The sequence below is a fragment of the Stegostoma tigrinum genome, chromosome 4 (assembly GCF_030684315.1).
Source record: "Stegostoma tigrinum isolate sSteTig4 chromosome 4, sSteTig4.hap1, whole genome shotgun sequence".
Lineage (NCBI taxonomy): Eukaryota > Metazoa > Chordata > Chondrichthyes > Orectolobiformes > Stegostomatidae > Stegostoma > Stegostoma tigrinum.
Genome location: NC_081357.1, coordinates 84,858,337 through 84,880,637, shown reverse-complemented (window position 1 = coordinate 84,880,637; position 22,301 = coordinate 84,858,337). Strand labels below are relative to the sequence as shown.

Here is a 22,301-nt window from a genome sequence, read left to right as displayed (position 1 = left end):
ACCATACGCCTGCTGTTCAGTACCTCTGCCAGTGCTGCATCATTGCCAGCAGTCACATTTCTTCCAATGTTGCACCTCTGCCAGTGCTTGCACTTCTACCAGTTCTGTACCTCCCCAGAGCTGCACTTCTATCAAAATAGCACCTGTGTCAAAAAAAGTATCTCTGAAAAACATTTCCTCTAATTCTTTTACTGGCTGTGTGGGCCTCCAAGGCCTGAAATCAGAAGTCAATGCCATGATCAGAATGCTGACCCCAATCGCCATGGGTGCGTGCGCACAGCTTTGAAACATTACCTTTGACAACGCTGCACCTCTGAAAATGGTAGACTTCTGACAATGCTCCTTTTCTCCTGGGAACTGCTCTTCAAGAAAGGTGAAGTGTGCCGTCACAGCAGCTTTGAATCTGGAATCAAATGCCCTTTAAATATTTATGTTTTGAGTATTTTTGAAAACTCACCTCACTGTGCCAGGATATTTGAGGTCTCCACGACATGGAAACTTTAATGGCATGGATGAGTTGAACCAAAGGATTTGTTTCTTTTCTGTATTGTGTGCAGTTTTGGTCACTACACTACCAGGAGAATGTGGAAGCTTTGGAGAGGGTACAGAGAAGATTCACCAGGATGCTGCCTGACCTCCAGAGCATTGATTATGAAGAAAAGGTAAAAAGACTAGGCTTGTTTTCACTGGAAAGACAGCAGCTGAGGGGAGACCTGATAGAGGTCTACAACATTATGAGAAGCATAGATAGGGCGGATAGTCAGAGGCTTTTCCCAAGGTCGAAGTTTCAATTATGAGCGGGCACAGATTCCAGCTCAGAGGGGGAAAGTTTAAGGGAGATGTGCGAGGGAGGTTTTTCACGCAGAGAGTGGTATCAGCCTGGAATGCACTAGCAGAAGATGTGGTGGAAGCGGCACATTGAAGACATTTAAGAGGCACCTAGACGGATACGTGAATTGGGAGCGAATAGAGGAATATGGATTGAAAAATGGCAGGTTTGTTTTTAGGTTAATTAGGGCATGATGGTTGGCACAGGCTTGGAGGGCCGAAGGGCCTGTTCCTGTGCTGTACATTTTCATCTGTTCATTTGAATGACTGTATGACTCGACGACTCTATCATGATGCTCCATGACATGGCAGGATACCATTATGTGATACCAGGGAATGACAGAGGAATTGAAAACATGCTTTGCATCAGTCTTCCCAGTAGAAGTCACTAATTGTATTCCATAATTATGAAATATTCAAGGGCCAAAATGAGGAGAGGAAATAAGCGCAATAACTATCTCTACAGAAAAATTGCTAACGAAGCTAATTGAGCTAAAGAATGATAAATTTCCTGGACCTGATGGAATGCATCCTAGGATTTTCAAGGAATTGGCTTGCAAGATAGTAGATACACTGATAGTAGTCTTCCAGGTACTCTTAGATTCTGGATAAGATCCAGAGGATTGGAAAACTGCCAAATGTAACATTTTTATTAATAAAAAGGAAGGTGACCAAAACATGGTAATTATAGGCAATAGCTGTTACTAGAAAATGTCAAAGTCTGTTATGGCGGATATAATTGGATGACATTTAGAAATACATTCTATGATCAAGCAGAGTCAGCATGGCAATGTGATGGGAAAGTCATGCCTGACAAACACACCATAATTCTTTGTGGAGATACAAGGAGAATCAATAAAGGGGAAGCTGCGGATGTTATATATTTGAATTTTGAGAAGACATTTGATATGGAAATGCATCGATTACTTAATGAGATTAGAGCTCATGTTGTTGAGATAATATAAGCATGGATAGAGGATTGTCTGTCACCAGATTAATTAAAGTTTTCATAATAGAATACAGGGAGTTAGATAAGATGGAATTTTCAGCATGGCATAAGGTAATTATTGGTTTGACATATGGATCGGTGCTGAGACCACAAATAATTTTAATAACTATCAATGACTAGGATGAGGAAAGTGAAAGTACTGTAATCAGGTTTGTAGATAACTCAAAAATTGTTGGGGACGCAAGTAGTGAGGATGACACAAAGAATCTGCAGAGGGACATGGACAGGTGTAGACGATAATAGAGTTATACAGCACAAACACAAGCCCGTCAGCCCAACTCATCCATGCTGACTAGGTTTCCTAAACTGAACTCGTGCCAATTTCCTATGTTTGAGCCATGTCCCTGTAAACCTTTCCTATTCATCTTCCTGTCCAAATTCCTTTAAAGGTTGTAATTATACCCACCTCTACCACTTCATCTGGCAGCCATATACATATACATATACACCACCCTCTATGTGAAAATGTTGCTCCTCAGATCCCTTTCAAATCTTTTCTTTCTTATCTTAACTTTATGCCCCCTAGTTTTAAACTTCACTACCCTGGGAAAAATATCTTGGCTATTCATCTTATCTATGATTTTTTAAACCTCTATAAGGTCTGTCCTCAGCCTCCTATGCCACAGGGAAAATGTCCCAACCTATCTAGTTTCTTCTTATACCTCAAACCTTCTAGTCTCGGTAACATCCCTGTGATTTTATTTTACTTTCCAGTTTAATAACATCCTTCCTGTGGCAGGGCGACCAGAATTGTATGTAGTACTCCAAATGTGACCTTACCAATTTCTTGTATAGCCATAACTTGACGTTCCAATTCCTGTACTCAGTGTTCTGATCAATGAAGTCAAGCATGCCAAATGCCACCTTCACCACCCTGTCTAACCTGTGATGCCAATTTCAAGGATTCTAAAGATGCACCTGCATCTCTGGGTGTCTCAGTTTGACAATACCGCCCAGGACCCTACCATTAATTGTGTAAGCCCAGTCCAAGGTGGTCTTACCAAAATGGAACATATCACATTTTTCTACATTAAACTCCATCTGCTGTTCTTTGCCCTACTGACCAATTTGATCAAGATCCTATTGTACCCTTAAATAACCTTCTTCACTGTCCACTATATCACCAACTTGATATCTTCTGCAAACTTACTAACCCTGCCTCCCATGTTCTCATCCAAATTGTTTATATAGATGATGAAGAGTTGGTACTGCTCCAATCCTTACAGCACACTGCTGATCATAGGCTCTGTCTCGTACCATAAAGCCAATTTTATATCCAGTTGGTTAGGTCTCCCTGAATCCCATGTGATTTAATGTTACCAACCAGACTACCATTTGGAGCCTTGTCGAAGGCCTTGCTAAAATTTATTTTGACAATATCTACCACTCTGCTTTCATCTGTCTTCTTGGTCATCTATTCAAAAAAACTCAATCAGGCCTGTGAGACACAATTGCCGATGCACAATGCTGACTACCTATAATTAATCCTTACCTTTTCAAATACATGTAGATCCTGTCTCAGAATCCCCTCCAACAACTGACCTACCACTGGTGTTTGGCTGACATGGAATGTAATGTGGTAAAATGTGAAGTTATGCACTCTGACAGGGAATTTAGAAGAGTTGAGTTTTAATTAAATGGAGAAAAACTGCAGAAAGACATGGTACAAAGGGATTTGGAAGTCCTCATCCATGTATCTCAAAAAGTTAGCATTCAAGTTCTGTGGATAGTAGGAAATGCAAATGGAATGTTGGCCTTCATTTCAAAGGGAATTAAGTATCAAAGTAGGGAGGTTTTACTAAAACCATCAAGGCACTAGTCAGACCACAGTTGGAATATGGTGGATAATTTCTTAATCAAGGAAAGAAATGCTGGTTTGGGAGGCTGTCAAGAGACAGTTTTAGCCGGCTGATCCTGGGTGGAGGGACTTTATGGGCAGGACTGTGGCTCAGTGATTAGCACTGCTGCCTCACAGTGCCAGGGATCCAATTCCACCCTCGGGCAACTGTCATTGTGGAGTTTGCACATTCTCCTCGTGACTGCATGGGTTACCTCCAGGTGCTCTGATTGCCTTCTACAGTCCAAAGATGTACAGGCTAGGTGATTGGACATGCTAAATTGCCTATAGTGTTCATGGATGTGCAGATTAAGTGGATTATAGGGGGATGGGTCAGGGTAGGATGCTCCCAGGGTCGGTGTGGACTTGTTGGGCCGAAGGGCCTGTTTCCACGATGTAAGGGTTCTATGAAGTTTATGAAATTTCTCATGAGGAAAAGTTGAGTAGATTTGGCCTGCACTTTTTTTGGAATATAAGAGAATGAGAGACAATCTGATTGAAAAGTATAAAATTTTAGGAGACTTGATAGGGTAGATACCAAGAGGTTGTTTTGCCTTGTGAGAGAGTCTAGGACCAGAAGACATAATCTTAGAATAAAGGATAACCCATTTAAAACAGAGAGGAGGAGAAATTTCTTTCAGAAGATTGTGAATCTGTGGAATTCTTGACTGCCAGGGGCTGACAAGCCTCTGTCATTAAATATATTCAAATCTGAGAAAACGTTTTTAATCAGCAAAAGAATCAAGGTTTATGGAAAAAAGGCAGAAAATTGGACTTGAGGATTGATTAGATTCCCTACAGTGTGGGAACAGGCCCTTTGGCCCAACAAGTCCACACCATCCCTTGAAGCATCTCACGCAGACCCATTCCCCTATAACCCACACACCCCTGAATACTACAGGCAATTTAGCATGGCCAACCCACCTAGCTTACACATCTTTGGACTGTGGGAGGAAACCGGAACACCTGGAGGAAACCCATGCAGACACAGGGAGAATGTGCAAACTCCACACAGACAGTCACCCAAGGCTGGAATTGAACCTATGCCCCTGGTGCTGTGAGGCTGCAGTGCTAACCACTGAGCCACCGTACCGCCCCAATTATCAGATGAATCATGAATTCATTGAGTGATAGAGCAGAGTCGAAAGGCTGAATAGCCTAGTTCTGCTCCAATGGTCCAAATAATAAATTCAATTTATTAATGCAGTCTAGGGTTGCAGCCACATTTGCGTTTTAAGCTTCCGTCTTTGCCCGATTTTAAACCAATGCATTAACGATGGCTACCCAATTTGTGCTGTGTGTAATTTGTGGTTGTAATTCATTAAATTCAGGTGAACCACACTGAAAAACAAAATGTAATTGCTGGGATTTGATTACTATTTGGCTCTAAATGGCCAACTGGAATGTGTTCGAAGTTGCATAGCTGCCTTGTAAAACTTAATCATGGTTTACATAGGTAGAAAACCAGTAAGTTACAGCATGTTACAACACTGAGGGAGACCAGTTAATCCATTGTGTAGTGCTGGGCATCTGTGTGAGAGCACCTTGGATGGTCCCACTCAACTGCATGTTGTACCCAAACCTGGAATTATATGGCATGGAATTGTGTTTCCAATGTCTGGCAACATTCATCCAAAGATGTACAGACTAGGTGGATTGGCCATGCTAAATTGCCTATAGTGTTCAGGGGTATGTGGGTTATAGGGGAATGGGAATGGTTTGGGTGGGATGCTTCAAGGGGCAGTGTGGACTTGTTAGGCCGAAGGGCCTGTTTCCACACTGTAGGTAACCTGATCTACTCAATCTAATCATAATCACAAATAAAGAATGGTCAGTGAACCACAGCAGAGTCAAATTTAATTTCAGCAAAATAATTAATGTTTTAATAAGTTCTCTGCCCATGAATTAACTGAATGAAATATTATTTGATTGGTGTTCACCCACATCTGATTGTTGCACAGTGCTTTAGAGGCATATTAATGTTGAAGGAAGCCAGATATGGTGGCATATTGGTAATCTGTAATCAAATAATTATAAAAGACACTGATTATACTTCAGCTGGAGGTATTGCATACACTTAGTAGGTACCATATTATGGGAAAGATAAGAATGCTTTGGAGAGAGTGCAGAAGCGATTAACAAGAATGGTTCCAGGAATGAAGAATTTCAGTTAAGAGGATAGATTGAAGAAGTTGGGACTGCTCTTCCCGGAGGGAAGAAATCTGAGAGGAGATTTGATAGATGTTTTCAAAACCATAAGTGGGCTAGATAGAGTAGACAGGGACAACGTGTTCCCATTCATAAAAGGGTATAGATTCAAAGTGATCTGCTGAAAAAAGCAAAGCTAATGTGAGAAATAACCTTTTTCACACAACAAGCAGTGAGGCTATGGAATGCATTGCCAGGAAATATGGTGGATGTTCAAATGAGACATTCAGGAGAGCATTGGATGATTATTTTGATAAGAATAGTGTGCAATGGTATGGGTAAAGGCAGGAGATTGGCACTAGGTAATGGTACTAGATAAGAGCTGGTGGAGACACAGTGGGCCAAATAGACAATAGGCAATAGACAATAGGTGCTGGAGTAGGCCATTCGGCCCTTCGAGCTATCACCACCATTCATTATGATCATGGCTGATCATCCACAATCAGTATCCTGTTCCTGCCTTATCCCCATAACCCTTGATTCCACTATCTTCAAGAGCTCTGTCTATCTCTTTCTTGAAGCATCCAGAGAGTTGGCCTCCACTGCCTTCTGGGGCAGAGCATTCCATATATCCACCACTCTCTGGGTGAAGAAGTTTTTCCTCAGCTCTGTTCTAAATGGCCTACCCCTTATTTTTAAACTGTGTCCTCTGGTTCTGGACTCACCCATCAGCGGAAACATGCTTCCTGCCTCCAGAGTGTCCAATCCCTTAATAATCTTATACATCTCAATCAGATCCCCTCTCATCCTTCTAAACTCAAGTGTATACAAGCCTAGTCGCTCCAATCTTTCAACATATGATAGTCCCGCCATTCTGGGAATTGACCTTGTGAACCTATGCTGTACTCCCTCAGTAGCAAGAATGTCCTTCCTCAAATTGGGACACCAAAACTGCACACAATACTCCAGGTGCGGTCTCACCAGGGCCCTGCACAGCTGCAGAAGGACCTCTTTGCTCCTATACTCAATTCCTCTTGTGATGAAGGCCAGCATGCTATTAGCTTTCTTCACGACCCATTGTACCTGCATGCTTGCTTTCATTGACTGATGTACAAGAGCACCTAGACCTCGTTGTGCTTCCCCTTTACCTAACTTGACTCCATTGAGATAGCCATCATCTGTGCCATAATACTTCAGTGATTCTTTGTAATTTCACTAGTAGCTCATGAGTTAGGCCAGTGCTCTGGGGAGATGTCTTCAAATCCCTCTAGCTGATGGAATTTTAGGTTAAATCAATAAATCTGGCAATGAAAGCTAGTCTTATCCCTCATGTATAATCAATTGTCACCTAGTTCACTAACATCCTTTAGGAAGGGAAATCTGCAATCTTTACCCATGTGACTCTCGACTCACAGTCATGTGGTTGACTCTAAAGTGACATCTGAAAATGGTCTGGCAAGCCACTTGCAAGGACAGTAAGGGATAGACAAATGCCCACATCATGTAGAAAGGTGAAGTATAGTAAAGAAAGACTACTGATGGTAGACAGCACTGCGATTTACAAATAAAAGCTGCCCAACCTTCAGAGACCCTCTCTTTCGCAGTGAGATGTCAGAGAGAGTACACTTTGAACTGAATGGATGCTGTTGAATTGTATACTTAACCAATCAGGTCTATGACCTTCCATCAGACTGAACATGTTTCGATAGAATTACCCTGAACTTCAAGACCCCAACTTCAGACCAAGGATTGCTGCTATTGTTCTGCTTCTGGGGCAGCTCACAAATTCCATGTTGCCAGAATGGTCTCCATGCTGATGCATTCCTCAACTAAGTTAGTGCTAGACCAATCTTTTTACCTCAATAAATTAGGTGGTATCTTTTTCCTGTGAACTCTCAAGCTTATTGGCAGGTGTTTTCAGTACCCTGGTCCATCCTCAACATATGAAATACCTGCAACACAGTTGTGATGTAACCTCATGCCCAATGTAAGTAGACAGCTGTGGCATCCCATCCCTCTGCCCTTGCAGACTGGCAGCTATGGATTCACTCCTTGGACATCCTACTGGCTAACTAACGAGTTGGTTTGCTGTCTTCCCATACTCTCCTCATGTTCTCCTCTGGTTGCCCCTTCCCTGCCATAGTTGTGTACATGTTTTTCCTACAAGAAAGAATAGATTATGTAAATATCAGCCTGGTCAGCTGATTTTAGAAAGTGCTGTTATGGTTGAATAGCTGGTAAAATGTGAAAAAATAAAAACTGTAATGGTGATGAAAGGAGGAGGTGCAGTGTATGTGAGACAGAAGAGAAGGAATTGGAGTATAGAATGGTCCAGTGATAATATGAGGTGAAGGAAGCTTCAGAGGCAAGCTTGGAACTAGTGAAGCTGAAGTGGGTTGGGCATGAGCAGAAAGTAACAGGATGCAGGAGACAGGCAAGGAAAGACACTTATCTGTTTTTTAAGTGTACAAGGCGTGTGGGAATGGCAGTTAGTTGGCAGTGGTATGCTTCTCCTGTCAGATGTGGGAAATCAGGGAACAGTCTCGTGTCCCCGACAACGATGTCTGCGGGAAGTGTGACCAGCTGCAGCTCCTTACAGACCACATGGTTTGATCGGAGAAGCAGCTGCTGTGCATACAGGGGGCAAAGTGAGTGATAGCCACCAGCTTTAGAGAGTTGGTTACACCTCAGGTCCAGATAGATAGATGGGTGACTGCCAGGAGAGGCAGGCAGGTAGTGCAAGAGTCCTGTGGATATTCCCCTCTCAAACAGGTATACCATTTTGGATAAGAGATAATGGCAACTGCAGATGCTGGAGAATCCAAGATAACAAAGCTTGTAGCTGGATGAACACAGCAGGCCAAGAAGCATCTCAGGAGCACAAAAGCTGACGTTTTGGGCTTAGACCCTTCATCAGAGAGACCCATCTGATGAAGGGTCTAGGCCCAAAACGTCAGCTTTTGTGCTCCTGAAATGCTGCTTGGTCTGCTGTGTTCATCCAGCTACACACTTTGTTATACCATTTTGGATACAATGGGGGTATAGCCTCTCAGGAGGTGGTACAAGATGCAGCCGGGCCTGTGGCACCGCAACTGGTTCTGTTGTACAGCAGGGTGGGGCTAAGTCCAGATGAACAATAGTAGTAGGAGACCCAATAGTCAGGGACACAGCCAGGCATTTCTGTGGCTGTGAACTAGACTCTGGGATGGTGCATTGTCTGTCTGGTGCCAGGGTTCTGGATGTCTCTGAACAAGTACAGGACATCCTGAAGAGGGAGGGAAGACAGACAGAAGACATTGTTCACATTGGCACAAATGACATAAGTGGGAAGAGGGAAGAGGTCCTCTGCGAGAATAATTCAGGGTGTTAGGTAGGGATCTAAAAAGCAGAATACCAGAGTACTAATCTCAGGGTTCCTACCTGTGTCAGAGGCTGGTGAGGCTAGAGTACAGTTGAACATGTGGCTACAGAGCTGGTGTAGAAGGGAGGGTTTTAGGTATATGGATCATTGGCATGCCTTCAGGGGAACATGGGACCTGTGCCAGAAGGACAGGTAGCACCTGAACTGGAGAGGCGCCAATATCCTGGGCAGGAGGTTTGCTAGAGCTCTTCAAGAGAGTTTAATCTAGTGTGGCAGGAAAGTGGGAATTGGAACAACAGACCAATAATTGCAGGGACTCAGGACAAAGGAGAGACTGAGATATGCATAGCGCAGAGTAAGAGCAGGCAGCCAGAAGTCACGGGGCTCAGAGGAATTGGAGGCCTGGAGTGCATTTAGTTCAGTGCAAGAAGTGTAACAGGTATGTCAGATGAACTAAGAGCATGGATTACTGGATGGAATTATGATGTTATTACCCTCATGGAGACACGGTTAAAGGAGGGGCAGGAACTGGCAGCTTGACATTCCAGGGTATCACTGTTTTAGATGGGACAGAAAGAGTAAAAAATGGGGTGGGGAGTTGCATTGCAGTTAGGGCTTACATCACAGCTATGTTGAGGGAGGATACATTGGAGGAATAATGCAGTGAGGCGTTATGGTTAGAGCTAGTAAGTGTGAAATCACAATGTCGGGAGTTTTCTGTAGATGTCCCAACGGCCCACATGAGACAGAGGAGTGGATATCATCTTAGATCCCTACAATGTGGAAACAGGTCATTCAGCCCAGCAAGTCCACACTGCCCCTCTGAAGAGCACCCTACCCAGACCCATTCCCTTAATTTCCCCATGTCTAATCCACCTAACCTAAACACCCCTGAACCCTGTGGCCAATTTAGCATGGCCAATCTACCTAACCTGCACAACTATGCAGACATGGGGAGAGTGTGTAACATTCCACACAGACAGTTACCTGAAGCTAGAATTGAACCTGGGTCCCTGGTGCTATGAGGCAGCTGTGTTAACCATTGAGCCACTGTGTCAGCCCAGATATTAGAAGGGCATGGAAAAAGCAGAGTGGTTGTGGTAGGTGACTTCAACTTTCCCCTTAGTGACTGGGAGCCCCTTTGAGCCAGGGGTTCGGATGGAGAGCAATTTGTTAGATGTGCCCGGGAGGGCCTTTTGAGACAGTGTGTTGACAATCCAACCAGAGAGGAGGCCATACTAGACTTGGTATTCCGGAATGAGCCAGAACAGGTGATTGATGTTTCAGTAGGAGAGCATTTTGGGCGTGGTGTCCATAACTCCTTAAGATTCCAAGTAGTCATGGACAAGGACAAGAATGGCCCTCGGGTCAAGGTATTTAATTGGGCAAGCTCCAAATTAGACAAGAACTGGGGAATGTGGATTGGGAGCAGTTATTTGAGGGCAAATCTACATCTGACATGTGGAAGCTTTTAAAGACTAGTTGTTTAAAGTGCTGGGCAACACGGTGGCACAGTAGTCAGCACAGCTATCTCACAGCACTAGGAACTTGGGTTCAATTCCACCCTCGGGCGACTGTCTGTATGGAGTTTGCACATTCTCCCCCTGTCTGCATGGGTTTCCTCCAGGTGCTCTGGTCTCTCCCACAGTCCAAAGATGTGCAGTCTAGGTGGATTGGCCATGCTCAATTGCCCATAGTGTTTGGGGATGCGTAGATCTGGTGGGTTATAGGGGGATAGGTCTGAGTGGGATATGCTGAGGGGTGGTGAGGATTTGTCAGACCGAAGGGCTTGTTTCTCCATTGTAGGGGCTCTTGTGAAAAACCATCATGTTCCTGCAAAACTGAGGGATCAGAATGACAGGATCCAGGAACCATGGGTGACAAGGGAAATTGCAAACTTCTTCAAAATGAAAAAGGAAGCATATGATAGATCTAAGCAGCTATAAACTGACAAAGCCCTTGAGGAGTATATAGAAATTAGGAAGGCAGAAGGGAGTCATGGAATGTCTTTAGCAAACATGGCCAAGGAGAATCCCAAGGCTTTATATGCATATATTAGAAGAGGGTAGCAAGGGAAAGAGTAGGTCCCTTAAGGGCAAAGGAGAGAAGTTATGCATGGAGCCACAGGAAGTGAGAGAGATCTGTAATGAGTACTTTGTATCAGTATTCGCCAAGGAGAAGGACATGACTGATGCTGAGGTCAGGGATGAGTGTGTGAATATTCCAGAGAATGTCAAGATATTAAAGTAGAAAGTTTTGAGTTTCGTAAATTGCATTAAGGTAGACAAGTTCCCAGGGCTAGATGGGATCTATCCCAGGTTACTCAGAGAGACAAAGGAAGAAATAAATGGAACGTTAGCAGATATCTTCACATCTTTTTTGACCGTAGGTGAGATACCAGAGAACTGAAGACTAGCTAATGTTGTTCCCTTGTTTAAGGAAGGAAGCTGGGATAATCCAGGAAATTATAGCCTGATGAGTCTGACATCTGTGGTGGGGAAGCTCTTGCAGGAGATACTGAGAGACAGGATATGTGCACATTTGGAACAAAATGGAGTAGTTAGCCACAGGCAGCATTGTTTCATATGGGGAAGGTCATGTCTCACTAAACTGATCGCAAAGATGACAAAGATGATTGATGAGGGACGGCTTGTGGATGGATACAAGACTGGCCTGGTCTTAGAAGATGGAGGGGAGCAGTGAAAGGGTGTTTTTCAGGATGGCAACCAGTAACTCGTGGTATTCAACAGGGATCAGTCTTAGGTTGTCTGTTGTTTGTAGTATATATGGAGGAAAATGTTGGTGATCTGATTAAGTAAGTTTGCAGATGACCCCTAAGTTTGATGGAGTTGGTGAAAGTGCCGACGATTGTGAAAGGACACAACAGGACGTGGATGGATTGGCGACTTGGGGACAGAAGTTGCAGATGGAGTTTAATCCAGACAAATGCGAGGTGATCCATTTTGGAGGATCAAATTTAGGTGTGAGTTACACTGTTAATGGCAGAACCGTAAGTGGCAATGCAGGTGCCAAAGTGAATAAGAAGGCATATGGCAAGCTTGCTTTCATCAGCAGGGACATAGAACATAGAACATAGAACATTACAGCACAGTACAGGCCCGTCGGCCCTCGATGTTGTGCCGACCTGTCATACCGATCTGAAGCCCATCTAACCTACACTACTCTATGTACGTCTATATGCTTGTCCAATGATGACTTAAATGTACTTGAAGTCGGCAAATCTACTACCGTTGCAGGCAAAGCGTTCCATTCCCTTACTACTCTCTGAGTAAAGAAACTACCTCTGACATCTGTCCTTTATTTTTCACCCCTCAATTTAAAGCTATGGCCCCTCATGCTCACTGTCACCATCCTAGGATCCATGGAGTACTAGAGTTGGCAAAACATGTTGCAACTATATAAAACCTTCGGTAGGCTGCATTTGGAGTATTGTTTGCAGTTTGCATTACCAGAAGGATATGGAAGCTTTGGAGAGAATGCAGAGTAGTTTCACCATGATGTTGTCCAGTCTCAAGGGCATTGGCTGTGAGGAAAAGTTAAAAAGACTAGGACTGTTTTCACTGGAAAGATGGTGGGTGGCTGACAGAAGACCTGCTGGAAGTTTACAAAATTATGAGTAGATAGGGTTGATAGTCAGAGGTTTTTTTCCCTGGGTTGAAGTTTCAATTCCATGGGAGCACAGATTCAAGGTCAGAGGAGGTAAGTTTGAGGAAGATGTGCAAGGAAACCTTTTCATGCAGAGAGTAGTTGGGGCCTGTAGTGCACTGCCAGAGGAGGTGGTGGAAGCAGGCACATTGGTGACCTTTAAGAGGCATCTGATGGTTACGTGAATAGGGAGGGAATGGATGGATACAGATTGAATAAGGGCAGAAGATTTTTTGTTTAGTTTAGTCAAGGCATGATGACCAGCACAGGCTTGGAGGGCCAAAGGGCCTGTTACTGACAATACTTGTCTTTTGTTCTCAGTAATTTTCACTGAATGTTTTACTGCAAGCTAACCTCTTGGCATAGACATTCTCTGTGACTCTTCCAATTGGGATGCAGTGGGTGGATTTCTAAAAGCGGGACAGACTAGCAGGAGGGCATTCAATCTCCCTGTCCCCACTAACACACAAGCCTAAGGGAAACAGGATCACCTTGGTCCTGTAGGCAACCTAGATGTGACCACCAAATGGTACTTGAGGTGTCCATACATGATCTCTTTAAGCCATTTTTGCCCAGTTGCAAGGGTCCCTTGAAGAAGCGCAGTGATCTTTAGGTAGAGTCAGGCAAACACAATTTAATTCCAGCAACCCACTTTGAACATGTTCGTAGTCCATGAGATGGAATCACCACCAAAACCAAAATTGGTGTCCCGAGCTCAGATGTAGCAAATGGCTGTCATGGGGTTCTGATTGTACTATAACAGATGACCCCTGTTCTGGTAGGCACTTACCCAAGCAATAGCACCCCTCATCCACAGTCTTCTGGACTGGACGGGGGAGTTGGGGAAGCTGTAGATATAGAACCCAACCACACATGCTCTTAGTTCTCAATCAGGGCTCATGGCAATTTTTAACCAAAATTGTTCAGATTTAAATTAATATTGATCGGAATCTGCTGCTTGATGAATATCTATCAGGTTTAACCTATTACCCTGGTGCTGGACAGGCCTCTTGCCAGCATCCTCAATATGGTTCAATATGGATTCTGAGTGGCTGCATCTGGGCACCAGATTTGCACCTACAAGTTGCCAGTTACGTGCCTGTGCCTCAGATTGGGTTTGGCTATACTGCTATAAGTGCCAAAAAATAAAATGCGCAACACCCTCCCCATCCAGAAGTAAACAATCCATTTGGTTCTTCCCTATCACTAATTAACTTTTCCCTGCATCCACAATCTGTTTAACTTCAACAATAAACGCATTGTTTTATACGGCTCCTTATTAAAAACCTTTCGAAGAAAATGTAATTCACAGTATTTCCTTTTATTATTGCACAGTTCAAAACACTTAAATTTATCAGGCATGACTCAATTCTTTCAAATCCCCAACTAGTTGTCGTTAATTAATTCATGTCTTTTTGGCTAACTATTAGTCTTATCAGCCATTATTGCCTTCTAGTTTTATGTTAACTGTTAACTGGAGGCTAGAGATAAAAAAAAACTGCAGATGCTCGAATCCAAGGTAGACAAACAGGAGGCTGGAAGAACACAGCAAGCCATGTGGCATCTGAAGGAAAGGAGAAGCCAATGTTTCAGGTATTACCCTTCTTCTGGACTGGACGGGGGAGTAGGGGAAGCTGTAGATATACAGAGGGGGTAGGGGTGGTAGCAGAATGTTAGTGATACATGGACTCTGGTAATAGGTACACCCTGGTTGGTCAATGGCAGGGATAAATCTGGTTGGTGGCTAGAATGGAGGGTCAGAAGATGGAATGGAAGGGAGAAGGTGAGGCTTGAAATGGAGCCAGTGGATGGGTGGGAAGGTTATTTGAAATAGGAAAACTTAGCGTTGAGTCCTCTGAGCTAAAGGGTGCCCAGGCTGAAGATAAAATTTTGTTCCTCAAATTTGCATTCTGAATTGCTGCAATACTGGAAGAGGCCGAGGATGGACTATTTGGATGGACGTCTCACCGAGTCAGTGAGACTAAACATAGACTAGGTGACTGTTTCGCCGAGAATCTTCACCTGCCCCACAACAGTCAAGCTAACCTGCTGGTCACTGCCCATTTCAACTCCCCATCACCACCCCCCCTCCCCCATACCCCCTCCCCACTCCATTCCTCCTCTCCATTTCTCCGACATGCCTATCCTTCGCCTCTTCCAGTGCCGCAGCAACTCAGAACGCAAATTTGAAGGACAATACCTTATCTTTTGCCTGGGCACCCTACAGCCCGGAGGGCTCAACATTGAGTTCTCCAATTTCAAATAACCTTCCCACCCATCTCCCTGCTCTCTTTCCAGCCCCAACTCCTCCCTTCCATTCCACCTTCTGACCCTCCCATCCAGCCAACAATTGTATTCATCCCTCCCATTGACCAACCAGGTCATACCTACCATCTATCACCACCAGTCCAAACTACCCTTCCTCCTTTCTTTATCTACAGCTTCCCCTATCCGCACATCCAGTCCTGAAGAAGGGTAATGCCCAAAACGCTGACTCCTCCCTTCCTCCACATGCTGCTTGGTTAGCCGTGTTCTTCCAGCCTCCTGCTCTTCTACCATTAACATGGGGCTGACTGCTCTATAATTATTTGTTTTATTCCTTGCTTGGTGCACAGTATGTTGCACTGGCAGCATGGCAGTCCCCTGACACACACAGGGATATTTGAAAGTAAATCCTGTAAATGAAAGCAATCACAGATACTTCTCATCCCCAGGCTTATTGCCACTCTTTACTCCATCAATCAAACTCAATTAGATTTGCGTTGCTGAAGAGGCAAAGATCACGAGCAGAAACATGCATTTATATAGCACCATTTAACACAGCAGAAACATCCCAAAGTTCTTTGCAGAAAAAACTTTCAAATCAAAGTTGACATTGGTTGACAATATGGAAAATCAAGATCAGGAACAAGGTATTATAGAGCGTCTTAAGGAAGGAGAGCGAAGGAGAGAGGCAACGTGGATAAGGGAGGGATTCCAGAGTTTAAGAACTATACATTGAAAGACGTACATATCTCCAATGTTGGAGCGCTGAAAGTTGAGAATGTGCAAGCACCAGAATCAGTGAAGCTCAGACAGCTTCAAGAGTCTGTGTAGCTGGAGTGAATTAAGGAGGACCGAGGCCATGTACGGTATTTTTAGGGTTTCTCTCTCATGAGAAATGAGCATCCTAATTGCCGTTAACCTGAGTGGCTTGCCCAGCCATCTCACAGGTCATTTAAGAGCCAAATCTATCATTGTGGATCGACTATGTAAGGGTGGTAGGTTTCTCTCTCTAAATGATTTTAGTGAACTGTATGTGTTTGTACAACAACTGACAATGGTCACCACCAGGAGCAGCATAGTTAGCACTGCTACCTAACTGCGCCAGGGACCCAGGTTCAATTCCGCCTTGGGCAACTATCAAGTGTGGAGTTTGCACATTTTCTTCATGCCTGCATGGTTTACCGCTGGGTGTTTCCTCCCACATTCCAAAGATGTGTAGACTAGGTGGATTGGCCATGCTAAATTGCCCATTGAATTCAGGGATGTGTTGGGTGTGTTACCCATGGAAAATGCAGCGTTACGGGCAGCAGATGAGGCGATGGATCTCGGTAGGATGCTGTTCAGAGGGTCGGTGTGGACTTGTTGGGCCAAAGGGCCTGTTTCCACACCGTACGGATTCTATGTTTCAGACCAGCTTTATATTCCAGATTCTGTACGGAACTCAAATTTCACTATCTGTCATAGTGGAATTTGTGCCCCATATCCCCAGGATATTAGTCTGGGACTCTGCAATATCTAGTCCACTGAAAGCTTGGGAGGAAAACTCCTTGATACTTCCTAACCATTATTTTACATCCCTGAATTATCGCTTCTTTTCTGCTGCATTTAGAGGTGTTGATGAACTTCACCATATATTTTGTTACAACACCTTATATTTACAACAGATGCTCATCTGGAATAGTGACATTTGACTTTGCTGCTATTTCTTCCTGTTTAGGGAAGGCGAGGTAGACAAGGACCTGTTGGAAAAGTGGGACCTCCTGGACCTCCTGTAAGTACACTTTCCTTTCTCCTGCTTCTGTTGGCTTATGACATTTTTCTTTTATTGACACCAGTGATAAAAGGCATATTTTATGGAAGCATTTTGATTTGTTCTAATCAGGGCAATTTGCAAGATTACCAAACAAAAAGGGAACTGAACACCTTTCTCCCATATTGTAAAAGTTGTGCTTTTTCCTATTTCATTGGTATTTCTTGCAAGTGTCCTGATGAATGCCAGATGAAAGCTTTGACAAAATGTATCCTTTTTCAGCAATGCTTGTGCTCTCTATAACTAAATAAGTATTTTGCTGACCTTGGGAGCCTGGGTTTGAATCTGGCACAGGTCAAAGAGACAAAAAGGTGAAGGGTCACTGAACACTAGGAGCCTGTAAAATCAGAATACAGTCTCAACCTGGGCAGGGGATGCCACCTATTATATGAACAGGAAAATGGCACCTTTAATGTAAAAAAAGTCTCAAGGCATATTAGAGGAAATCTTAAAAAAAATCATGCATTAAGGGAAATTACCAAAGACTCATTTGAAGTGAACACAGGAACATAGGAATGACGAGTAAACCACTCAGTTCATCAGGCCTGCTCCATTATTCAACTAGATCATGACTGATCTGCTATCTCAGAGCCATTTTTCTGCACCATCGCATATGCCTTGATACTTTAATATCATGATATCTCTGTCTAGAACATACTCTATGACTGAACATAAACAGAAAATACTAAAGATTCACCAATTCTTCCACGACTTTACCCTTAATGTGACCCCTTATTCTGAGGCTGACCACAAAATCTAGTTTCTGCAGCCAAAGGGAAACATCAATTTTTCATCTAATCTACTTGAAGAAAGTCTTTAAAGGTATTTGAAGGAGAGGGGATGTGGATGTATAAGTGGAAGAAGTTCCTGATGGCAGACCTAACAAGGTTTCCACAAATTTTGAACAAATTTAAGAGTGCCAAATTGGTGAGACCCATTAGAGACCAAAGCCAGAGGATACACATGCACAGCAGGTAAGCAGAAGACTTCAGAATTCAAATGGGCCACATACATGGGAGTAATTGTAAATAAATGAAAATGATAAATCGAGCAGCTGAGGGTGTAAAGGATCCAGTTTAGATCTGTGACTGAGACTGTGAATGAGAAATGGAGCAGAATACTTGGGGTTTTATTTTGGACAATTCTACAGTTCCTGAAAGATGGGGGTTGAGAGGCTGTTAAGAAGTACTTATCAGAATGTGACTGAAAACAGTATAATTTGTAATTCTTTATCTTGAAGTTTGAAGAAATTGTACTGAAAATTAATTGGAATGGAAATGCCTCACAGGTGCTCAATGTTTTATTTATTTATTCTGCTCTTGGCCATTTTGTTGGTAGATGTGTCTTCTTAAATGTAGCATCAAGAAACAGTCCACATTAGCTCCATTGAGAATAGCTAAAGATCACACAACTGATAAGCTCTAGTCCTTTACAGACATTAGCACAGATACCAACATTATGTATGAACATCAGAAGAGGAGGAGACCATTCAGCCCCTCAGACCTCTTCTGCCATCCAATGCTATAATATCAGACCCGCATCTGAATGTCATCCATCCACTTTGACATCTTAATACCATTGTCCAACAAAAATCTCTCAATCCCAGCTTCCAAATTTTAATTTGACTACTGGCTTCAAGCAGGAGAGATTTACGGAGTCCCACTGCACCCTTAAGTCAAGAATTGTTCCCTGACATCAAGCCCTAACCAATCACAATAACCCCCTACCTGCATCACCATCTTCCAAATCTCTCCACCCCCAAACTGTCCATCTTATTACTTACCTATCCGCTCCACCCTTCCCATTACCAACCACAAAAATCCCACTACCTGCATCCACCCATCTCCATCTACCTACCTTCCTGCTAGCCCCATCCCCCTCCCTCTATTTATTTCTGGGCTCCTCTCCCCCTCCTCAGCCCTGACAAAGAGTTTTGACCTGAACCATTGATTTTCCTGATCCTTGGATGAGTGAATGGTCTCCGCAGAAAGCAAACAGAGGTAGGGAGGGAAATATCCTTTGGTGGTGGGGTCTCATTATAGTTGGTGGAAATGTCAGAAGATGATGCATTGTAAACAGAAGTTAGTAGGATGATATTTGAAGACTGAGGGTACTCTGTCTTACTGGTGTTTGGGGGAGTGGGTTTGTGGGCAGAAGTACGGAAATGAGGGAGATGCAGTCAAGGGCATCCTTAATAACAGAGGAGAGGGAACTACAGTCTCTGAAGTAGGAGAATATCTGGGAAGTCTTAGAGTAGAACATCTCATACTGGGTGCAGATACAACAGAATTGGAGGAATTGTGAGTATGAGGTAGAATATTTGAAGGAAGGTGGATGAGAGAATGTAGTCGATGTTATTGTGGGAGTCAGTGGCTTTGAAATGAATGTCTTTGGTGAGTCAGTTACCAGAGATGGAAACTGAGAAGTGCAGGAAGGAGTGCCAGAAATAGTCCAGGTGAATTTGAGGACAGGATGGAAGGTGTTAGCGAAGTTGATGAACTGTTTGAGTTCCTCACAGGAACATGAGGCAGCCCTGATACAGTCAATATAGCAGAGAAAGAGGTGGTGTATGATGCTGGTGTAGTTGTTGAAATCTGGCAGAGATTCAGCTGCACTTCATCTATCCATATCTACTATATCAGTTGCTCCCAATGTGGTTTTCTCTATATCGAGAAGACCAAATGCAGACTTGAAGACCGGTTTGCAGAGTACTTGTGCTCTGCACGCACCAAACAACCCGACCTTCTGGTTGCCATCCACTTTAACTCCAAGTCCCCTGGTGACATGTCCATCTTTGGCCTCCTCCACTGTCAGAGCAAAGCAAAATGTAAACCAAAGGATTAACCGCAAAGGTCTGAACATTGACTTCACCAGTTTAAAAATCTTCCCTCCAACCTGTCCCTCTTCCAACTCACCTATCCATTCCACCCTTACCACTGACCAACCACAATAACCCCCTACCTGCATCCATCTATCTTCGCCTACCTACCCTACCCCCAGCCCCGAAGGGTTTCGACTGGAAATATTAACTCTCCTGAGCCTCCAATGTTGTCTGACCAGCTATGCTTTTCCAGCTCTGTATTTATTGACTCTGGCTTCCAACGTCTGTAGTCCTTACTGTCTCTAAGTCACATGTAACAATCTTTTTTTTTAATCAAAGGAATAGCTAGGCATTAATCTGTGGCTCTAACTGTTGGTCAAAGCCATGAATTTGGACTGATTGTTTTTTCAGTAGCTCCACAGAGCAAAACGTGAATTTCTAGCTGACCCAGGTGTGAGTCCTCAGCCAAACCTGCCCTTCTATGTTGGTCATTTCCAGCATGGTCATTCAGCTAGCTCTGTATCAGCATTAACATGAAGGGAGAGGTCTCCTTCAACCTGGTCCTTGAAATAACACAGTACTCAGTGAAGAATGCCAGCTGTGTTCCAGATACTGTTACTCACTGTCACTCGCCTTATCTTGAAATTTCTCAGAGCTCAAAACAGCTGCACCATGGAATTTTGAACTGACTTACACTATTCCCCGATGCCCAAACAAGCAGTATGGTGAGAAAATAATGCAGAAGTCTTAGGTAAAGTTGGTTACTTTCAAGTTCATCAAAATGAAGAGTTTTGACCATCTTGCAGTTATATCTGTATTAAAGCTGGTTTCATCAGTGAGGTGAGAGGTTACATTTGAAATCAGCCACTGTCCCACTCCCATCTCATGTTGAGTGCAGTGTCAGAGATTCCATTGACAAAATCTATTCCATGTCTTCTCTTGCCTTTTGCACGTTCTTGGGATATGAATGTCAGGGGTAAGGCCAGCATTTGTTTCCCATCCCTAATTGCCCTTGATCTGAGTGGCTTACTTGGCCATTTCACAGAACATTTAAGCATCAAGTTTGGGTGAGAGCCTGGAATCATAAGTAGGGCAGATCAGGTAAAGACCACAGATTTCTTTCTGCAAAGGACGTTAGTGAAAAAGATGGGTTTTTAGACCAAACGATGATTATTGTTATGGTCACCATCACTGAGACTTGCTTTCACTTTCAGATTTTATTTAACTAAATTTTAGTTCCATTAGCTGCGTTTGTGGGATTTGAACCCATGTCCCTGGGCCATTAACCTGAGGTCCCGGATGATTAGTCTAGTGATGTTAGCAGTACACTACCATCTCTCCAACTGAATTTTTCCTCTCAAGAACTAGTTGTAAGGACACAGTTGAGCAGGGAGACCAACGTTCCTTTGAATTATCTTCTTCTGCTACACAGACTTCCAAGGTCCATGTTGAGCTGCAACTTCCGAATCCTGAATAGCAGTTACTGTGCACAAATCCTTGGAGCAGCTGAGATAATGGGAACTGCAGATGCTGGAGAATTCCAAGATAATAAAATGTGAGGCTGGATGAACACAGCAGGCCAAGCAGCATCTCAGGAGCACAAAAGCTGACGTTTCAGGCCTAGACCCTTCATCAGAGAGGGGGATGGGGAGAGGGAACTGGAATAAATAGGGAGAGAGGGGGAGGCGGACTGAAGATGGAGAGTAAAGAAGATAGGTGGAGAGAGTGTAGGTGGGGAGGTAGGGAGGGGATAGGTCAGTCCAGGGAAGACGGACAGGTCAAGGAGGTGGGATGAGGTTAGTAGGTAGCTGGGGGTGTGGCTTGGGGTGGGAGGAAGGGATGGGTGAGAGGAAGAACCGTTCAGGGAGGCAGAGACAGGTTGGACTGGTTTTGGGATGCAGTGGGTGGAGGGGAAGAGCTGGGCTGGTTGTGTGGTGCAGTGGGGGGAGGGGACGAACTGGGCTGGTTTAGGGATGCAGTAGGGGAAGGGGAGATTTTGAAGCTGGTGAAGTCCACATTGATACCATATGGCTGCAGCGTTCCCAAGCGGAATATGAGTTGCTGTCCCTGCAACCTTCGGGTGGCATCATTGTGGCACTGCAGGAGGCCCATGATGGACATGTCATCTAGAGAATGGGAGGGGGAGTGGAAATGGTTTGCGACTGGGAGGTGCAGTTGTTTGTTGCGAACTGAACGGAGGTGTTCTGCAAAGCGGTCCCCAAGCCTCCGCTTGGTTTCCCCAGTGTAGAGGTAGCCGCACCGGGTACAGTGGATGCAGTATACCACATTGGCAGATGTGCAGGTGAACCTCTGCTTAATGTGGAATGTCATCTTGGGGCCTGGGATGGGGGTGAGGGAGGAGGTGTGGGGACAGGTGTAGCATTTCCTGCGGTTGCAGGGGAAGGTGCCGGGTGTGGTGGGGTTGGAGGGCAGTGTGGAGCGAACAAGGGAGTCACGGAGAGAGTGGTCTCACCGGAAAGCAGACAGGGGAGGGGATGGAAAAATGTCTTGGGTGGTGGGGTCGGATTGTAAATGGCGGAAGTGTCGGAGGATAAT

General features: G+C 44.1%; 1 protein-coding gene across 2 annotated transcripts in view; it reads left to right on the top strand.

The window, feature by feature from the left end:
- The window catches only part of LOC125452853 (collagen alpha-1(XXII) chain-like), a 444,116-nt gene that overhangs the window by 216,040 nt on the left and 205,775 nt on the right, over window positions 1-22,301 (top strand). For both annotated transcript variants that reach the window (XM_059645502.1, XM_059645503.1), the window contains 2 exons: window positions 558-662; window positions 16,832-16,885. In XM_059645502.1, the coding sequence (XP_059501485.1) occupies window positions 558-662; window positions 16,832-16,885 (159 nt within the window). The remainder of the gene's footprint in view (window positions 1-557; window positions 663-16,831; window positions 16,886-22,301) is intronic.